Below are 17,841 nucleotides of genomic sequence, written 5' to 3' on the forward strand. Positions count from 1 at the left end.
TGTTGACTGTCAATCAGAATGTGCAATGATGTTATGTTACTTACTGTGCCTTGTATATACATTTTTATTTTGAGCTAAGTACCGTGTGACTTGTTGACGGGTGGACTAGCAAAGTAAGATTGTCATTGTACGGCAAACTGTCTGTTTAACTGTGCATATGACAATAAACATTCTTGAATCTTGAATCTTGAATTTATGCGGCAAAAGCGTTGCTACAAAAAGTAGCAGCACTGGTATACACAGTATATGTCTACATCTCCGTTCGCTGCCACGCCAACAAAATGTCGAAGCAACCATTTCCAGATCAACACCGTATGGAAAAAAAAAAAGTCGACAACAGAAGGAGATAACGTCCGCAGGAACCTACCACATAGCGAAGGACGAACACTATTTGATTTCCTATTATGCAACTCATTTTTATTTGACACTTATTGAAATATCTTGTGTGACATCATGCACAAAAGTGCACTTTATTAGTTTTAAACTATTGTAGTGGCGTTCTGTACAAAAAGTGCACTTTAATTTAGTGTTGTTTTGATATAATAATAATAATAATAATAATAACTGGGATTTATATAGCGCTTTTCTAAGTACCCAAAGTCGCTTTACATGTAGAACCCATCATTCACACCTGGTGGTGGTAAGCTACTTTCATAGCCACAGCTGCCCTGGGGTAGACTGACGGAAGCATGGCTGCAATTTGCGCCAACGGCCCCTCCGACCACCACCTATCATTCATCATTCAATTCACCGGTGTGAGTGGCACCGGGGGCAAAGGGTGAAGTGTCCCGCCCAAGGACACAACGGCAGCGATTTTTTTTTTTGGATGGTAAGAGGCGGGGAGCGAACCTGCAACCCTCAGGTTTCTGGCACGGTTGCTCTACCCACTACGCCATGCCGCCCCGATATGTATATATACGAAGATATGTCATCTTAGTGACATCATGCACAAAAGGGCACTAATAGCTTGTTTTAAAATGTCTCTGACAATCTTGCACTTTCTGTTTTGAAATGACATGAATGTTTGTGCCACTGCTTAATAACTGTTTAATAAATACACTTTTACTTGTGATTTCCCTCTCTGCATGAAAGTTTAAAAGTAGCATATATTAATGCAGTATGAAGAAGAATGTTTTAATGTAGACACATAGAATCATCATACTGCTGTCATTATATGCATCAAGTGTTCATTCAAGGCTAAGGCTAAATAGCCAATCGTGACTAAACATATCCACATATATATGGTGTATGGTGACATGGACTAAACATATCCACATATATATGGTGTATGGTGACATGGACTAAACATATCCACATATATATGGTGTATGGTGACATGGACTAAACATATCCACATATATATGGTGTATGGTGACATGGACTAAACAGATCCACATATATATGGTGTATGGTGACATGGACTAAACATATCCACATGTTAATAAAAGGCCATATCGCCCAAGCCCTACTCTGAGGTTCCAATGAGGCGAGATGACCTGTACTAATCAAATCAAATCAAGTTTATTTATAAAGCACTAGGTGCGTTAGTGTGAATAAATCAAACACTCTTTTCTCCTACCTCAAAGGAAGTTGTCAACTTCCTCTGAGCTCAGCGTAAACAAACATGTTGACTTATATGCACCAAATGTTATGCAAACATCTTGCAAGGGGGGGGGGGGGGGGCATTAACACCACCTAGGTGGGGCAAAAAAATGATTGAACATATTGGTTATTGATATTGATTACGTATATATTGATATTGTTTTATTGTCCAGACGTGTTCAAATATTAACTTCATGTTTTCTTCTATTTCTTATGTGCTCTTGTCTTTTTCTTGCATTGTTGTGGAGCACTTTGGTTGAGCTATAGATGATGAAAGGAGCTTTAACAAAGTCAGTTGTTTGTCATTGTGCTCCCTGCAGAAACTATAGATGATGAAAGGAGCTTTAACAAAGTCAGTTGTTCGTCATTGTGCTCCCTGCAGAAACGCATTCGCCGTTCTCAGCATGCCAGGAAAGAAACCGAGTTTCTTCGTCTGAAGCGAACCCGACTCGGTCTGGAAGACTTTGAGTCGCTGAAGGTGATCGGCCGTGGAGCTTTTGGAGAGGTAAAGTCCCAAATGTATTTAGCTAAAGACTTGATGTTGGAGACGTCATCTTTTTGTTGGCCTGCAGGTGCGCCTGGTACAGAAAAAGGACACCGGCCATGTCTATGCCATGAAGATCCTTCGCAAAGCCGACATGCTGGAGAAAGAACAGGTGAGGCACAGTCGAAGCAGCCATTACTCCCTCTAATGTCCCCTTTGATGGTCCAAGGTGGGTCACATACGTGCTGAGCGGGACATCCTGGTGGAGGCAGACAGCCTGTGGGTGGTCAAGATGTTCTACAGCTTCCAGGACAAGATGAACCTCTACCTCATCATGGAGTTTCTGCCTGGGGGTAGGAGTCACACTGCTAACTGTCACCATCATGCTTGTCATGCTTGCTGTCCTTATTCCCGTAGGAGACATGATGACCCTGTTGATGAAGAAAGACACTCTGACAGAAGAGGCCACTCAGTTCTACATCGCAGAGACGGTCCTGGCCATCGATTCCATCCACCAGCTAGGCTTCATCCACAGAGACATCAAACCAGACAACCTCCTGCTGGACTCCAGGGTGAGTTATCCTGTCTTGTCATCACTTGAGAGTTGTTGTTCAATGCAATTAGGAGGAAACAAGTCATCTGTAATGAAGGCATTTAAAGATGGGGGTGATTGTATCAAATAATATCAGCTTGCCTGTAACATCTCTGTTGGAATGTTGACTTGTGCAAAGTTAACATCCAAATAAGCTCACAATTTCTTCTGTTTTTCTCAAGTCTTTTACAAAAGGTAAACATGCTAATGTTTAATTAATGCTAATTGAACAATATTGCAGTTTAAAACAGCACATTTGTCAACTTAAACAAGTATCAAATAATTATAGTTGCTTACGCATACAAAATCTGCAGGGCAGAAGCGTATTAGAAAGTCCAGTAACACACGTGTCCGTATAAATCAAATTACTGCGTCGTGAGTTATTGTTACTACTAGGTGTTGCCAAAAAATAATTATCACTCCACTTAACTTCAATCCATTCCATACATAAATAAATAGGTTAGTGGTTTTCATACATACTATTGATCTGTTTGACCAAGCCTTTCCTAACATTCCACACTACCAAATAATGAAACTGTGTAGGATTTCTGCCAATTTCGCATCGGATCAATGTTGGTATCGGCCAATACACTGAGTACGTATCAGAAGTGAAAAAGTTGTATCAGGACACTCCTAGTTTGTTGAGGTGTAACAAATGAAAGTGTTTGACAAACATTCCTACTTGTCTGTCCACAAAATAGACTTCAATATTAATAATAGGATAAAGGACATCATGAGGACAGAGCTGCGATGTAGACTTTGTACAAAAGTAGTGTACAATTACACCATGTGTTGTGGTTTCAGGGTCACGTGAAGCTGTCTGACTTCGGACTGTGCACGGGACTAAAGAGGGCGCACCGCACAGAATTCTACAAGAACCTGAACCATAGCTTGCCCAGTGACCTCAGTAAGCAAAGTCAGGCAACACTTTTCCTTTGCTCTCAATGTTACCTTCCTCCTGTGCAGGACAGCTGCTAGTCACCTTTGAAACCACAGCCTTGCTTTATGTGCAAATCTTTCAAAGATTGACGTCAACTTGAAAAATGGAAGTCTTGTCAATACATATATAACATCAAATAACACAATGCTTGCAAATTCTTCAGATATGAAATCATTTTGAGAAGTTATTCTATCCTGCCTGGGGGACGCACCATGTGTTTGTGTGTTTGGTACAAGCAACAATTAAAGCTACGTTGTAGTCGTCCATGAGCATTACAATTCATCATATTTTAATCTCTTTTTCTCACAATCATCAAAATATCATTAAAAGGAATAAATAATGGGGCTATGTGCATGCAAATTTCTGAGCTTGATACGGTGAAATGGATGAGTAAGCGTGCGTTTACGTTTTATTTGACGCAGCACTAGTATGCCTAATCAATTATCACTAAACTCAACAAAAAAGTAAGGCATATGTAATCACGGAATTGGCTAATAGCACGCAATCGCTATTAAACGCAGAATATCAAGGAACTTGACATAAATGTGAGTGAAATGTTGTCATTGTGAGGAGAAGGAACCTTTGTTTGGGGAAATAATGTGTCATTCATCCCTGAAACACGTCCTGAACTAAACAATGTGGACACAGCCACTAAACTCGGAAGAACAATCCATGCTGCCACAACACATCTCATCTGCTTGTGTTGTTGTGAACGACATCATGGATGTAACATCAATGTACAAAAGCAGTGAAGTTGTGTAAATGGTCAATAAAAAGAGAATACAACAAATCCTTTTCAACTTATATTCAATTGAATAGACTGCAAAGACAAGATATTTCATGTTCACACTGAGAAACTTCTTTTTTGGCAAAAAAGTTGTCACATGGGGCATTTTGACCACTATGTTGCATGGCCTTTCCTTTTTAGCCTACGCTCACAGGATGTCCTCCACATGTTGGTTCCTAGAGCCAACACAGAACTTGAAAAAGCAGCCTTCAGTTGTGCTTCTCCCTGGTCATGGAATGACATCCAGAAAGATCTGAAGCTACCAGAATTAATCACTTTGGGGGAGTTTAAGTCCATTTTAAAAGATGGAGAAAGCAGTTCTTTTGGGAAATGTACTTGCCTTTAAATTGAGTTATTACTTAATCGTTTGAAATTATTTTTGAGCTGTTCTGTTGTATTGTCTTGTTGTAATTATTATTGTAACTTTGTTTGTGCCGCCCTCTTTGTCAGGTCGCTCTTAAAAAAGAGATTTTAGTCTCAATGAGTCTTCACCTGGTTAAATAAAGGAAATTGAAATTAACAACACTCAGTAAACATTTGGGAACTGAGGAGACACATTTTTGAAGTGGATGAGGTGGCGACTTGTCCAGGGTTACCCCGCCTACCGCCCGAATGCAGCTGAGATAGGCTCCAGCGACCCCGAAAGGGACAAGCGGTAGAAAATGGATGGATGGATGGAATTCTTTCCCATTCTTGCTTGATGTACAGCTTAAGTTGTTCAACAGTCTCCCTTCTCATATTTTAGCCTTCATATTGCACCACACATTTTCAATATCTGGACTACAGGCAGGCCAGTCTAGTACCCACACTCTTTTACTATGAAGCCACGCTCTTGTATCACGTGGCTTGGCATTGTCTTGCTGAAATAAGCAGGGGCGTCCATGATAACGTTGCTTGTATGGCAACATATGTTGCTCCAAAAGCTGTATGTACCTTTAAAGCATTAATGGTGCCTTCACAGATGTGTAAGTTACCCATGTCTTGGGCACTAATACACCCCCATACCATCACACATGCTGCCTTTTACACTTTCACCCTAGAACAGTCCCCATGCTTCTTTTCCTCTTTGCTCCACAGTTTCCAAAAACAATTTGACCACAGAACACTTTTCCACTTTGCATCAGTCCATCTTAGATGAGCTCGGGCCCAGCGAAGCGTTTCTGGGTGTTGTTGATAAATGGCTTTGGCTTTGCATAGTAGAGTAACTTGCGCTTACAGATGTAGCGACCAACTGTAGTTACTGACAGTGGTTTTCTGAAGTGTTCCTGAGCCCATGTGGTGATATCCTTTACACACTGATGTGGCTTTTTGATACAGTAGTGCCTGAGGGATCCAAGGTGTGTAATATCATGGCTTACGTGCAGTGATTTCTCCACATTCTCTGAACCTTTTGATGATATTACGGAGTGTAGATGGGGAAATCCCTAAATTCCTTGTTGAGAAATGTTGTTCTTAAACAATTTGCTCAGGCATTTGTTGACAAAGTGGTGACCCTCGCCCCGTCCTTGTTTGTGAATGACTGAGCATTTCATGGAAGCTGCTTTTATACCCAATCATGGCACCCACCTGTTCCCAATTAGCCTGTTCACCTGTGGGGTGTTCCAAATAAGTCTTTGATGAGCATTCCTCAACTTTCTCACTCTTTTTTGCCACTTGTGCCAGCTTTTTGGAAACATGTTGCAGGCATCAAATTCCAAAGAAGCTAATATTTGCAACAAATTATAGTCTACCAGTTCGAACGTTAAGTATCTTGTCTTTGCAGTCTATTCAATTGAATATAAGTTGAAAAGGAGTTGTTGTATTCTCTTTTTATTGACCATTTACACAACGTGACAACTTCACTGCTTTTGGCTTTTGTACAAACAGGACAGCAGTTTATTAAACGGCCTCGAATCTCATTTGTCAACCTGAGAAAAGCTTATTATTTTACTTGTTTATTTGTTACTAATTCATATTTGTTTGTTCTTTTCAATCAATCAATCAAAGTCTACTTATAGAGCCCTAAATCACGAGTGCCTCAAAGGGCTGCACAAGCCACAATGACATCCTCAGCTCAGATCCCACATCAGGGCAAGAAAAAAATCCAAAAATGAAATTTCAAGTTGTTTTGGTGGTACAGTACTCCTGTTTTCAAATGAATGAATAATCATGATTACAATATAACTCAAAAATAAACCTAATTTTTGCCATATTAGTCCAGCCTTAGTTTTAACTGTAGTTAAATACTGTCTCTGGTTTCTTTTCATATGGTGTTAGGAGTCATTATTTGGCATATGTATGTTGGTTCTTAATACTCTTTGAACAAAGTCTGTCAAACATTTGGTTTCCATATTGTACAAGTCATTGAGTCATAACAGCTTTATCATTCTTTTGTTCTTAACGTCCTGCTTCTCAAGACTCCTATTTATTTTTCAAATGTAATGTTAACTGTAGTGTGAGCACACTTTTCTTCCTTAGCAGAACAGGCCTTTTTGTAGGCTTTCAAAAAACGTCTGGCTAATAAGGTTTGATGTGTTTTTCCCCCTCCTCACGCAATATTTGTGGAACATTTGTTGCAAACGGTGTACTCATCTGAAACACCATGTTTGTTTACAATGAGCTCAGAGGACATTTATGAAAGGGAGCGCTTGATTTGCTCACCCTAACCCGTCAACAGTACAAGTAGTGTTGCCACACTGTTTGGTCATCTATCGCTGCTATTTTTCCTACATCATTCCTCATATAATGATGTGTTCAATGTTTGATGCTCCCTAGTTGTAATACTGCCTGCTTGTCTGTCCACAGCCTTTCAGAACATGAACTCCAAGAGGAAAGCAGAGACGTGGAAGAGGAACAGGAGGCAGCTGGTATGAACTCTGCAACAAAATGTCTGCAAATGTATTGGCTATTATGAATATTAGAGGTTAACTAACACGTGTCCGCCAAACCTGAGACTCATTAAACATCACAATAGCAAAATATTTACAAGGTGGTGAGCTGCAAGACAAGATGGTGTTTCTTTACAGTGACACTCCTGTTTTTTATTGACATCTTGAAACCTGGCTATAGACCACATCCTAGATCAGGGGTGTCCACTGACAAAGGATGCCGTTTTGATATTTTTTCATTTTAAAACCAACACAATATATCAAGTTTGGGGAATATTAAAGGGGAACTGCCCTTTTTTGGGAATTTTGCCTATCGTTCACAATCATTATTAAAGACATGACGACAGATGTATTTTTAATTTTTTTAATGCATTCTAAATACCCTATTTTTTGGAGTATAAGTCGCACCGGCCGAAAATGCATAATAAAGAAGGAAAAAAACATATATAAGTCGCACTGGAGTATATGTCGCATTTTTGGGGGAAATGTATTTGATAAAAGCCAACACTAAGAATAGACAATTGAAAGGCAATTTAAAATAAATGAAGAATAGTGAACAACAGGCTGAATAAGTGTACGTTATATGAGGCATAAATAACCAACTGGTATGTTAACGTAGCATATTATGGTAAGAGTCATTCAAATAACTATAACATATAGAACATGCTATACGTTTACCAAACAATCTGTCACTCCTAATCGCTAAATCCCATGAAATCTTATACGTCTAGTCTCTTACGTGAATGAGATAAATAATATTATAATGTGTTCATCATTTCACACATAAGTCGCTCCTGAGTATAAGTCGCACCCCCGGCCAAACTATGAAAAAAACTGCCACTTATAGTCCGAAAAATACGGTATTAAATTAGTGCGATCAAACGTCTGCTTACAATAGAGCCCATTATGCCTATAAAGCCTTTAAAAACATCCAAACACCTCCATTAATGTTTCATATACATGATGTAAGTATATATGTCATGTAGTAACATTCATAATAACATGTAATATATACATGATGTAAGTATATATGTCATGTAGTAACATTCATAATAACATGTAATATATACATGATGTAAGTATATATGTCATGTAGTAACATTCATAATAACATGTAATATATACATGATGTAAGTATATATGTCATGTAGTAACATTCATAATAACATGTAATACATACATGATGTAAGTATATATGTATGTAGTAACATTCATAATAACATGTACGGTAATATATACATGATGTAAGTATATATGTCATGTAGTAACATTCATAATAACATGTAATATATACATGATGTAAGTATATATGTCATGTAGTAACATTCATAATAACATGTAATATATACATGATGTAAGTATATATGTCATGTAGTAACATTCATAATAACATGTAATATATACATGATGTAAGTATATATGTCATGTAGTAACATTCATAATAACATGTAATATATACATGATGTAAGTATATATGTCATGTAGTAACATTCATAATAACATGTAATACATACATGATGTAAGTATATATGTCATGTAGTAACATTCATAATAACATGTAATGTATACATGATGTAAGTATATATGTCATGTAGTAACATTCATAATAACATGTAATACATACATGATGTAAGTATATATGTCATGTAGTAACATTCATAATAACATGTAATATATACATGATGTAAGTATATATGTCATGTAGTAACATTCATAATAACATGTAATATATACATTATGTAAGTATATATGTCATGTAGTAACATTCATAATAACATGTAATATATACATGATGTAAGTATATATGTCATGTAGTAACATTCATAATAACATATTTGATGTATGATGTACCCCGAAAGGGACAAGCGGTAGCAAATGAATGAATGGATGGATGGATATACATGATGTAAGTACGGTATATTTGTAATGTAGTAACATTTATAATATTTAAGTATTTGACCATTTTAAGCATACTCAACGCATTAATTTAAAAAACTAATCACGACGTTCACTTTTTTTTTTTTTAATTCCTCACTGATTATTACTCACTGCAGACTTAAAGGGAGACAACAAACATAATAAAACAATCACTTACTGTACAAGGTCTGCTCTCATTAGGATGCCGACTGCCAGGATGTTTATATATCCCCATTTAGATGAAGAATGACTCACAATCCTCACGGAGAAAGGGTGGGTGGTCCAGGCTTTTTTTTGTGTCGTTTTCATCATTCCCGGGTCTAAATTGGCTGTCAAAGCATACCAACTTGTCGCGAATGCGTCCTCAGCCTTATACTATCCAGGTGAGGTGCATGATTTATGATCTCCAGGGAGCAGGGAAGCGAGGAAGCAGCTGATCAGTCGATGATGTCAATATGGGGACGCAGGAAGTGATTATGCCGCCGCTATAAATAGTTTGTCTGCGTTAGCATTTATAAAAACAATATCACTAATACTTGGCTAATATTCAAATATTCTGCAAAATTCGCCTTTAAATTGGTGAATAATTCAGAACATTGATTTAGAATGTTTACGTTTTGAGCAAGGGACAAGCGGCAGAAATTGGATGGACTTTTTGAACAATGAGTTTTCAAAAAAAGAAATCCCACTAAAAGGTGTTGGGGATCCATAAAGTTTATTAAACTGTTGAAAATATGTCATACATCTCTTTTGTTTTATTTCTTTGAATGTTTGAATCTTTTAGTTCAACTTTCAGGTTAAAGTTTTTTTTAATTATTATTTATGTTTTAAGCCCTTTTTTGTCAAAGAAAACCTTTGTTTTTACATATACAATATTTTTCCCCAAAACATTTCTGAAAGTGGAAGATTAGATTTATTGGAGATTTGGAGTGTTTAATAATAGCAACATTGATTTTGAGCAGTGAAAGTTTTGAAGAAAAAAAAAAGTCACATTCCTCTCTGTTACACCTCTTTTTTTTTAATGTACCATAAAAATGAGCTGCGGGCTCTTAGAACCTGGTTCTGTCCTCTCAGGCTTTCTCCACGGTGGGAACACCGGACTACATCGCCCCCGAGGTGTTCATGCAGAACGGCTACAACAAGCTGTGTGACTGGTGGAGCCTGGGTGTCATCATGTACGAGATGCTCATCGGTAAGTCTTCATCCCGCACGCAGCCTCACCTGGGGGCTCATGAACATGTACCATGTACGTGTCTTCAGGTTATCCCCCCTTCTGCTCCGAGACCCCCCAGGAGACGTACAGGAAGGTGATGAACTGGCGCGAGACGCTCACCTTTCCTCCAGAAGTGCCTATTTCAGAGAAGGCCAAAGACCTCATCCTCAGGTGTGACCTGGCACAGCGTGAGGTTGGATGTGTTTGAGTGTGATGATAAAGTGGACATTGTGCGTGCAGGTTCTGCTGTGAAGAGGAACACAGGATTGGTGCTGCTGGTGTGGACGAAATCAAGTCCAATCCATTCTTTGAGGGCGTGGACTACGACCATATCAGGTATTACTGACAGTGTTTCTAGATCTAGATTGTAATGTACTAGATCAACTGTATTATCAACACAATTAGGAAAACACATTTAAACCCTTTATAAGCTTCATTTGGGAGATTTATTCTTATCTAGCGATCCGTGCGTGTATATGCCTATATTCCTCACATTAATAACTGGATCCACTCCTGCGTGTATATTCCTCACATTAATAACTGGATCCACTCCTGCGTGTATATTCCTCACATTAATAACTGGATCCACTCCTGCGTGTATATTCCTCACATTAATAACTGGATCCACTCCTGCGTGTATATTCCTCACATTAATAACTGGATCCACTCCTGCGTGTATATTCCTCACATTAATAACTGGATCCACTCCTGCGTGTATATTCCTCACATTAATAACTGGATCCACTCCTGCGTGTATATTCCTCACATTAATAACTGGATCCACTCCTGCGTGTATATTCCTCACATTAATAACTGGATCCACTCCTGCGTGTATATTCCTCACATTAATAACTGGATCCACTCCTGCGTGTATATTCCTCACATTAATAACTGGATCCACTCCTGCGTGTATATTTCTCACATCAAGAGTTAGTCACGTGAAATGGTTTTCCCTTCACAGGTGTGCTTGAAGCTCATGCAGAGAATGCCAAGAGTGTGCAAAGCAGTAATCAGAGCATAGAGTGGCTATTTTGAAGACACTAGAATATAAAACATGTTTTCAGTTATTTCACATTATTTACTTATATATATATATATATATGCATATGTGTATATGTGTGTGTATATATATATATATATATGTATATATACCGTATATATATGTGTTAGAGATGCGCGGATAGGCAATTATTTCATCCGCAACCGCATCAGAAAGTCGTCAACCATCCGCCATCCACCCGATGTAACATTTGATCAGAACCACACCCGCCCGCACCCGCCCGTTGTTATATATCTAATATAGACGATGCAAGGCATTAGTGAGGTTATAAAGCTTTTGCCTGTTAAAGAAAGGAGACTGATCCAATGCAGCACAGACATTCGCGTGGCACGCTGTCACGGCCCAGACGCACACCAGTGCGCAATCATATGGGAGCCGCGCTGAGCGCACCTCCAAGTGCGTCTCGCTGCCGGCGACGGCCGGGTATATGGGCCCGACGCTCCAGCGCCATCCATTTTCAGGGCTAGTTGATTCGGCAGGTGGGTTGTTACACACTCCTTAGCGGATTCCGACTTCCATGGCCACCGTCCTGCTGTCTATATCAACCAGGGTGAGCCCCACCCCTTTCGTGAGCGCACTGCGCGCGGAGTGACCCCTGTTACGAGCCCCCGGCAACAGGGGTGGCGGGCAGGTAAGCTATGCGGGCGGAGCGCGCGGAGTGACCCCTGTTACGAGCCCCCGGCCACGGAGATGGCGGGCAGGTAAGCTGCTTACCTGCTGCGCGTGACGCCGGCTGCGGCGAAGGCGGACGAGGCGGGGTGTCGGTGCGGTGGGCGCGGTGGTGACCCTGGACGTGCGTCGGGCCCTTCTCGCGGATCGCCTCAGCTTCGGCTCCCGGTGGGGCCCTCTCGGGGAAGGGGCCTCGGTCCCGGACCCCGGCGAGGCGTCCCTTCTCCGCTCCGTAAAAGTGTCCATCTCTTTTTTTTTTTTTCTTCTGTTGTGGCATATGCTGCAGGTGCCTGCTCGTTTTTCGTATGTGGGTAACAACATTTAACTATGTATATATATTTACCAATTGGTTTAACTGCCACCCGCCTGAATCTATTTAAAATCTTTTTTTTTTTTTTTTTCATCCGCCCGACCCGACCCGACCCGCGGATAAAATCTAATTTTTTTTAATTTCATCCGCCCGATCCGCGGATAATCCGTGGACTCCGCGGTTGTGCCCGCAAACCGCGCATCTCTAATGTGTGTGTATATATATATATATATAGGGCTTCACGGTGGCAGAGGGGTTAGTGCATCTGCCTCACAATACGAAGGTCCTGAGTAGTCTTGGGTTCAATCCCGGGCTCGGGATCTTTCTGTGTGGAGTTTACATGTTCTCCCCGTGACTGCGTGGGTTCCCTCCGGGTACTCCGGCTTCCTCCCACCTCCAAAGACATGCACCTGGGGATAAGTTGATTGGCAACACTAAATTTGCCCTAGTGTGTGGATGTGAGTGTGAATGTTGTCTGTCTATCTGTGTTGGCCCTGCGATGAGGTGGCGACTTGTCCAGGGTGTACCCCGCCTTCCGCCCGATTGTAGCTGAGATAGGCTCCAGCGCCCCCCGCGACCCCAAAGGGAATAAGCGGTAGAAAATGGATGGATGGATGGATGGATATATATATATATATATACTGTATATATATATATATATATATATACTGTGTATATATATATATATATATTTGTGTGTGTGTGTGTGTGTGTGTGTATGTATTGTTGTATATGTAGATAGATAGTACTTGATGATGTATTAGATTATATGTAGTAAGTGATTGAAAGAAAAGAGCAAGGATGACAATGTGGTGACCGTGTTGGCTGACCACACCTCCTTTTATGAAACACACCCAGTGCTTAAACAAAAGTAGCAAGTCAACACTTTGAATACTAATTTGGAAACACAATACAACTGTGAGGATCAGTTGACAGCAAACAGGTAACCATGACAACTGTCTTGTTGTGCAGGGAGAGACCAGCAGCCATCCCCATTGAGATCAAAAGCATCGATGACACTTCAAACTTTGATGACTTCCCAGATTCTGATATCCTCACACCAACTGGTTGGTTGACTTTTTCTGATATCCTCACACCAATTGGTTGGTTGACTCATACATACATACATACACACATACATACACACACACATACACACATACATACATGCATACATATATACATATATATATATATATACCCCCTCTGGAGTAGGGATGTCCCGATCCGATATTTGGATCGGATCGGCTGCCGATATTTGCCAAAAATTGCGTATCAGCAAGGCATGGGAAAATGCCGATCCAGATCCAGTTTTTAAAAAAACTCCGGTGCGTGTTTTCCAACGCACCGATTTAAATAATACATTCCACTTTTCTGCTGCTCCCTAATTTCCGTTCCGCATTTTCCAGCACACCTTCAACACATCCACAGGTCTGTGAATTCTCACGCAGTTGCTTTTAGCTGCTGGCATTACACGACAGGCTCTTCTCACTCTTTCCTGTGTCTCCCTCTCACAGACAGGAAGCGCACCTTCTTACACACGTCACATACTGTCACGTCATACGTCACATACTGTCACGTCATACGTCACATACTGTCACGTCATACGTCACATACTGTCACGTCATACGTCACATACTGTCACGTCATACGTCACATACTGTCACGTCATACGTCACATACTGTCACGTCATACGTCACATACGTATACGTCCTCCCCGAGCAGAGAGGTAGCAGCATGGCTAACGTTAGCTGTGATGCTAGCGCAGCCGTGCGAGCAACGCTCCCTCTAAGGTGCTCGCCTGTGCAATTGTGCACTGTTCAAGCGTCCTCTGTGCATAGCAAATCTATGCCGCGCACAAAATCAAATAAAAAAATAAGCGCATAACAATTTTCGACACACGGACACGACAGAGAAAACAGTTTTCGTCATCATTGTTCAAATATTGTGACGTCTGTCGAGACGCTTATCTCCATTCGGTGCCACACGTCCACACCATCAAAATGCCGAGGCAAAAATTTCCAGATCAACACCGTATGAAAAAATTTAGTGATTTTTTTAGTTGTGATTTCCTTCTCTGCATGAAAGTTTGAAAGTAGCATATATTAATGCAGTATGAAGAAGAATGTTTGAATGTAGACATGCAAGCCTTGAAAGAAAATGTTGAAAATCAAGACTACATTTCCTGCAAATGGGTGCATTTCTACCCTATATTTTAACTTTAGATTTATTCTCATATCAAACTCTTTTGGCTGTCTTTTTGACACTTACATCCACACCCTGGATTATAAATAATGTAAATAATTCAATGTGATTATCTTGTGTGATGACTGTATTATGATGATAGTATATATCTGATAGTATATATCTGTATCATCAATCAATTTAAGTGGACCCCGACTTAAACAAGTGTAAAAACTTATTGGGGTGTTACCATTTAGTGGTCAATTGTACGGAATATGTACTTCACTGTGCAACCTACTAATAAAAGTCTCAATCAAAACACATAGAATCATCATACTGCTGTGATTATATGCATCAAGTGTTCATTCAAGGCTAAGGCAAAATATGGAGATATATATTGTGTATCGCAATATGGCCTTAAAATATGGCAATATTAAAAAAAGGCCATATCGCCCAGCCCTAGTTCAATGATGCCATTTCTGTTTGTCATGTATCATTTTGTCTATTTTGTGTTTATCCTTGAATAAACAGGTCAGTTTCTTGTTACCAACCATTGTGTATTATTCAAACTCCCCTAATTCAGCTGGCTAGATACACAAACACAATCTATCTATCTATCTATCTATCCTTTCCTATTTAGCAGACAAAGTGTAGGTTTGCATGGGAGTCGTTGCCTAGAACTTGAAGTGTTGCCTTTGTGTGTTGCAGCCACTCAAGTGTCCAACCACTCGGACACGGACCTGAAGAACAAGGACTGGGTGTTCATCAACTACACCTACAAGCGCTTTGAAGGCCTCACAGCCAGAGGATCTATTCCCACCTACATGAAGTCCACCAAGAGATGAACCAAGGACTTCCTTTTGGAGAAGATTGCTTCCTGCTGCCTTCACTGCTCTGCACCTCCACCTGGACTTTGGACTCTTCTCTGGGGTGAAGAGGACACATTCCTTCTTTTCTCAACCAGCAGCTTCTCCCCCCCCCCCCCCCCCCCACTCGACACTTGACAAGAAGCAAGTGCTCTTCAGGGATTTTCTCCAAATGTGTTTGCTGCCACCAAGTGCTGCTGAACCAAAGACTGGATCAAGAAGGTTAGAGTCCGCAACATCTTAGCACCTTATGTCATGCTCGTCGTCAAGGCAACGCGGTGACGACGGGATCACATTCCCATCTTTTCACAGCGCTTGCTTCCAACTACACGCTAAACATCCCACATGCTGTCTTTTAAAATGAATGTAAAGCAAGTTTTAAAAGTTTTTTTGCAACAATAATTCCAAATGCTGATTGTCTGAATGGATGACAAATGTTTATTTACTCACATTTTAATTGATTTGACAGAAATGAGTGTCAAGCTCTCTAGCATTAATCTTAAGTGGATTTATTTTAACGAGGACAAATGGGCTTCCATATCTGCTGGCGGGAAGGTTTCTTTAAAGAAGACTTTGATGAAGTTGAGCACGTAACTAGAGGAACATTTTCTTTTTTGGCAGGGTACCTTTATTCATTTTTTAAAAAAGCCATCTGTTACGGGAATGATTGTGCTTAGTTGCCTTAAAAAAAGAAGCAATACAGCATCCATGTTAGAATGATAAGATCTGTATGTTACAAATGTATGTTTATGTTTGCTTCTGTCATGGAGAAGTGCGAGCTGGGAAGGTGGATGTACATTATTATTTTTATTTAAACCACTTCTCTTTTCACAGCGTGCGGCTGTTTTGTATTGTTCTTCTGCTATTTGACAATGAATTACTCTGCACTTAACTTGTCTCTTTTTTGAGCCATAAATCAACAAGAGTCATATACCTTTAATAACTTTTAGTACTGTAAACTGATCAAGAATATGTCATCAATTAATGAAAATATTTGAACTCCTGTTCAACACACTGCTACTTCTTTTAACGGCCACTGGGTGGCAGTGTTGCATCATGTAGGGGCGTGGTCACATTCACAATACAACGTTGCCAGACGTCCAATAAATAGTTTCACCCTCTGTACGATCGATAATTGCAAAAACGCCACATTGGAGGCTAATTTGAACCTTTTCACAACATGGGACATGAACCAAGTTTATTGTAGCCAAATTATCAATGTTTCCTATTCTGTAACACGGATACATCTGGCAAGTGAAATAGCAAAAATATAACAGACAAGAAGGTAGAAATCAATGGATGGATAACATTTTATTTTAAACACAAGTAGGAGAAATATAGATGCTATTCAGTCATAGTTTATTAGAAAACTGAACAACAAATAACACTTAAGTGGAATTTGGAATACCGTAGTTGAATATATACATACATATGTATATACATATGTATGTATGTATACACATATGTATATATATATATACACATACATATGTATGTGTATATATATATATATGTACATATGTATGTATGTACTGTAGAAATACACATACACATGTATAAATATATATATATACATATGTATGTATATATATATATATGTACATATGTATGTATGTACTGTATATATACACATACATATGTATATATACATATACATATGTATATATATATACACACATTTGTATATATATATATATACACACACATACATATGTCTGTGTATATATATATATATACACAGACATATGTGTATATATATATATATATATACATACATATGTATATATACATATGTATATAAATACATATGTGTATATATATATATATATATATATATATATATAAACAGTAACTGTAGTTGATTGTCTCAAAGTGTGTCTTGTATCTAATTGGAGGCGAGGCGACATTTTGTTTGCTCATAAATCAGCGCGCCATAAGGGCTGATCACGTGACAGCTATGCTAACGCTAGCTTCATTAGCAGCTTGACATAAAGCAGCGGGTGTGTGACGACTGCGCTCCGAACAAAAGAGCAGCAGCGTCCACACCCACAACACCCGGCTCAACATCGCTGGTCTGTGTGGAAATGCTTCTTAACGAGGCCATTGTTTATTAGCCTGGGAGGAAAGCGAGCGGAAATAATCAAAGTTTTTGTATTAGCGCTCATGGCAAGCACATCTGCTGCGACCCTTCAAAATAAATGTCTACACCTAACGGCCTTTTCCGCTTCCTGTTGACTTGAGTGTTTGGCGGCAAACAAGCAGTAAGTAGCAGCCAGTCGAGGGAAATCAAAACCTTTTTTTTTTGCTCTCACGTGTGGAAATCACCCCAACAGGGATTTTGTAGAACAA

General features: G+C 39.6%; 1 protein-coding gene across 2 annotated transcripts in view; it reads left to right on the forward strand.

The window, feature by feature from the left end:
* Positions 1-16,384, forward strand: part of stk38a (serine/threonine kinase 38a) — a 34,411-nt gene extending 18,027 nt beyond the window's left edge. The window contains exons 4-14 of one of the 2 annotated variants that reach the window (XM_072914775.1): positions 1,985-2,107; positions 2,175-2,258; positions 2,316-2,439; positions 2,504-2,658; positions 3,483-3,594; positions 7,190-7,251; positions 10,264-10,381; positions 10,450-10,573; positions 10,643-10,738; positions 13,414-13,508; positions 15,335-16,384. In XM_072914775.1, the coding sequence (XP_072770876.1) occupies positions 1,985-2,107; positions 2,175-2,258; positions 2,316-2,439; positions 2,504-2,658; positions 3,483-3,594; positions 7,190-7,251; positions 10,264-10,381; positions 10,450-10,573; positions 10,643-10,738; positions 13,414-13,508; positions 15,335-15,471 (1,230 nt within the window). In that variant the 3' untranslated portion in view covers positions 15,472-16,384. The remainder of the gene's footprint in view (positions 1-1,984; positions 2,108-2,174; positions 2,259-2,315; positions 2,440-2,503; positions 2,659-3,482; positions 3,595-7,189; positions 7,252-10,263; positions 10,382-10,449; positions 10,574-10,642; positions 10,739-13,413; positions 13,509-15,334) is intronic. The other variant, XM_072914777.1, reaches the window with a different exon arrangement.
* The last annotated feature ends 1,457 nt before the right edge of the window (positions 16,385-17,841 follow it).

Source organism: Nerophis lumbriciformis, linkage group LG01 (assembly GCF_033978685.3).
Source record: "Nerophis lumbriciformis linkage group LG01, RoL_Nlum_v2.1, whole genome shotgun sequence".
NCBI classification, from domain to species: Eukaryota; Metazoa; Chordata; class Actinopteri; order Syngnathiformes; family Syngnathidae; genus Nerophis; species Nerophis lumbriciformis.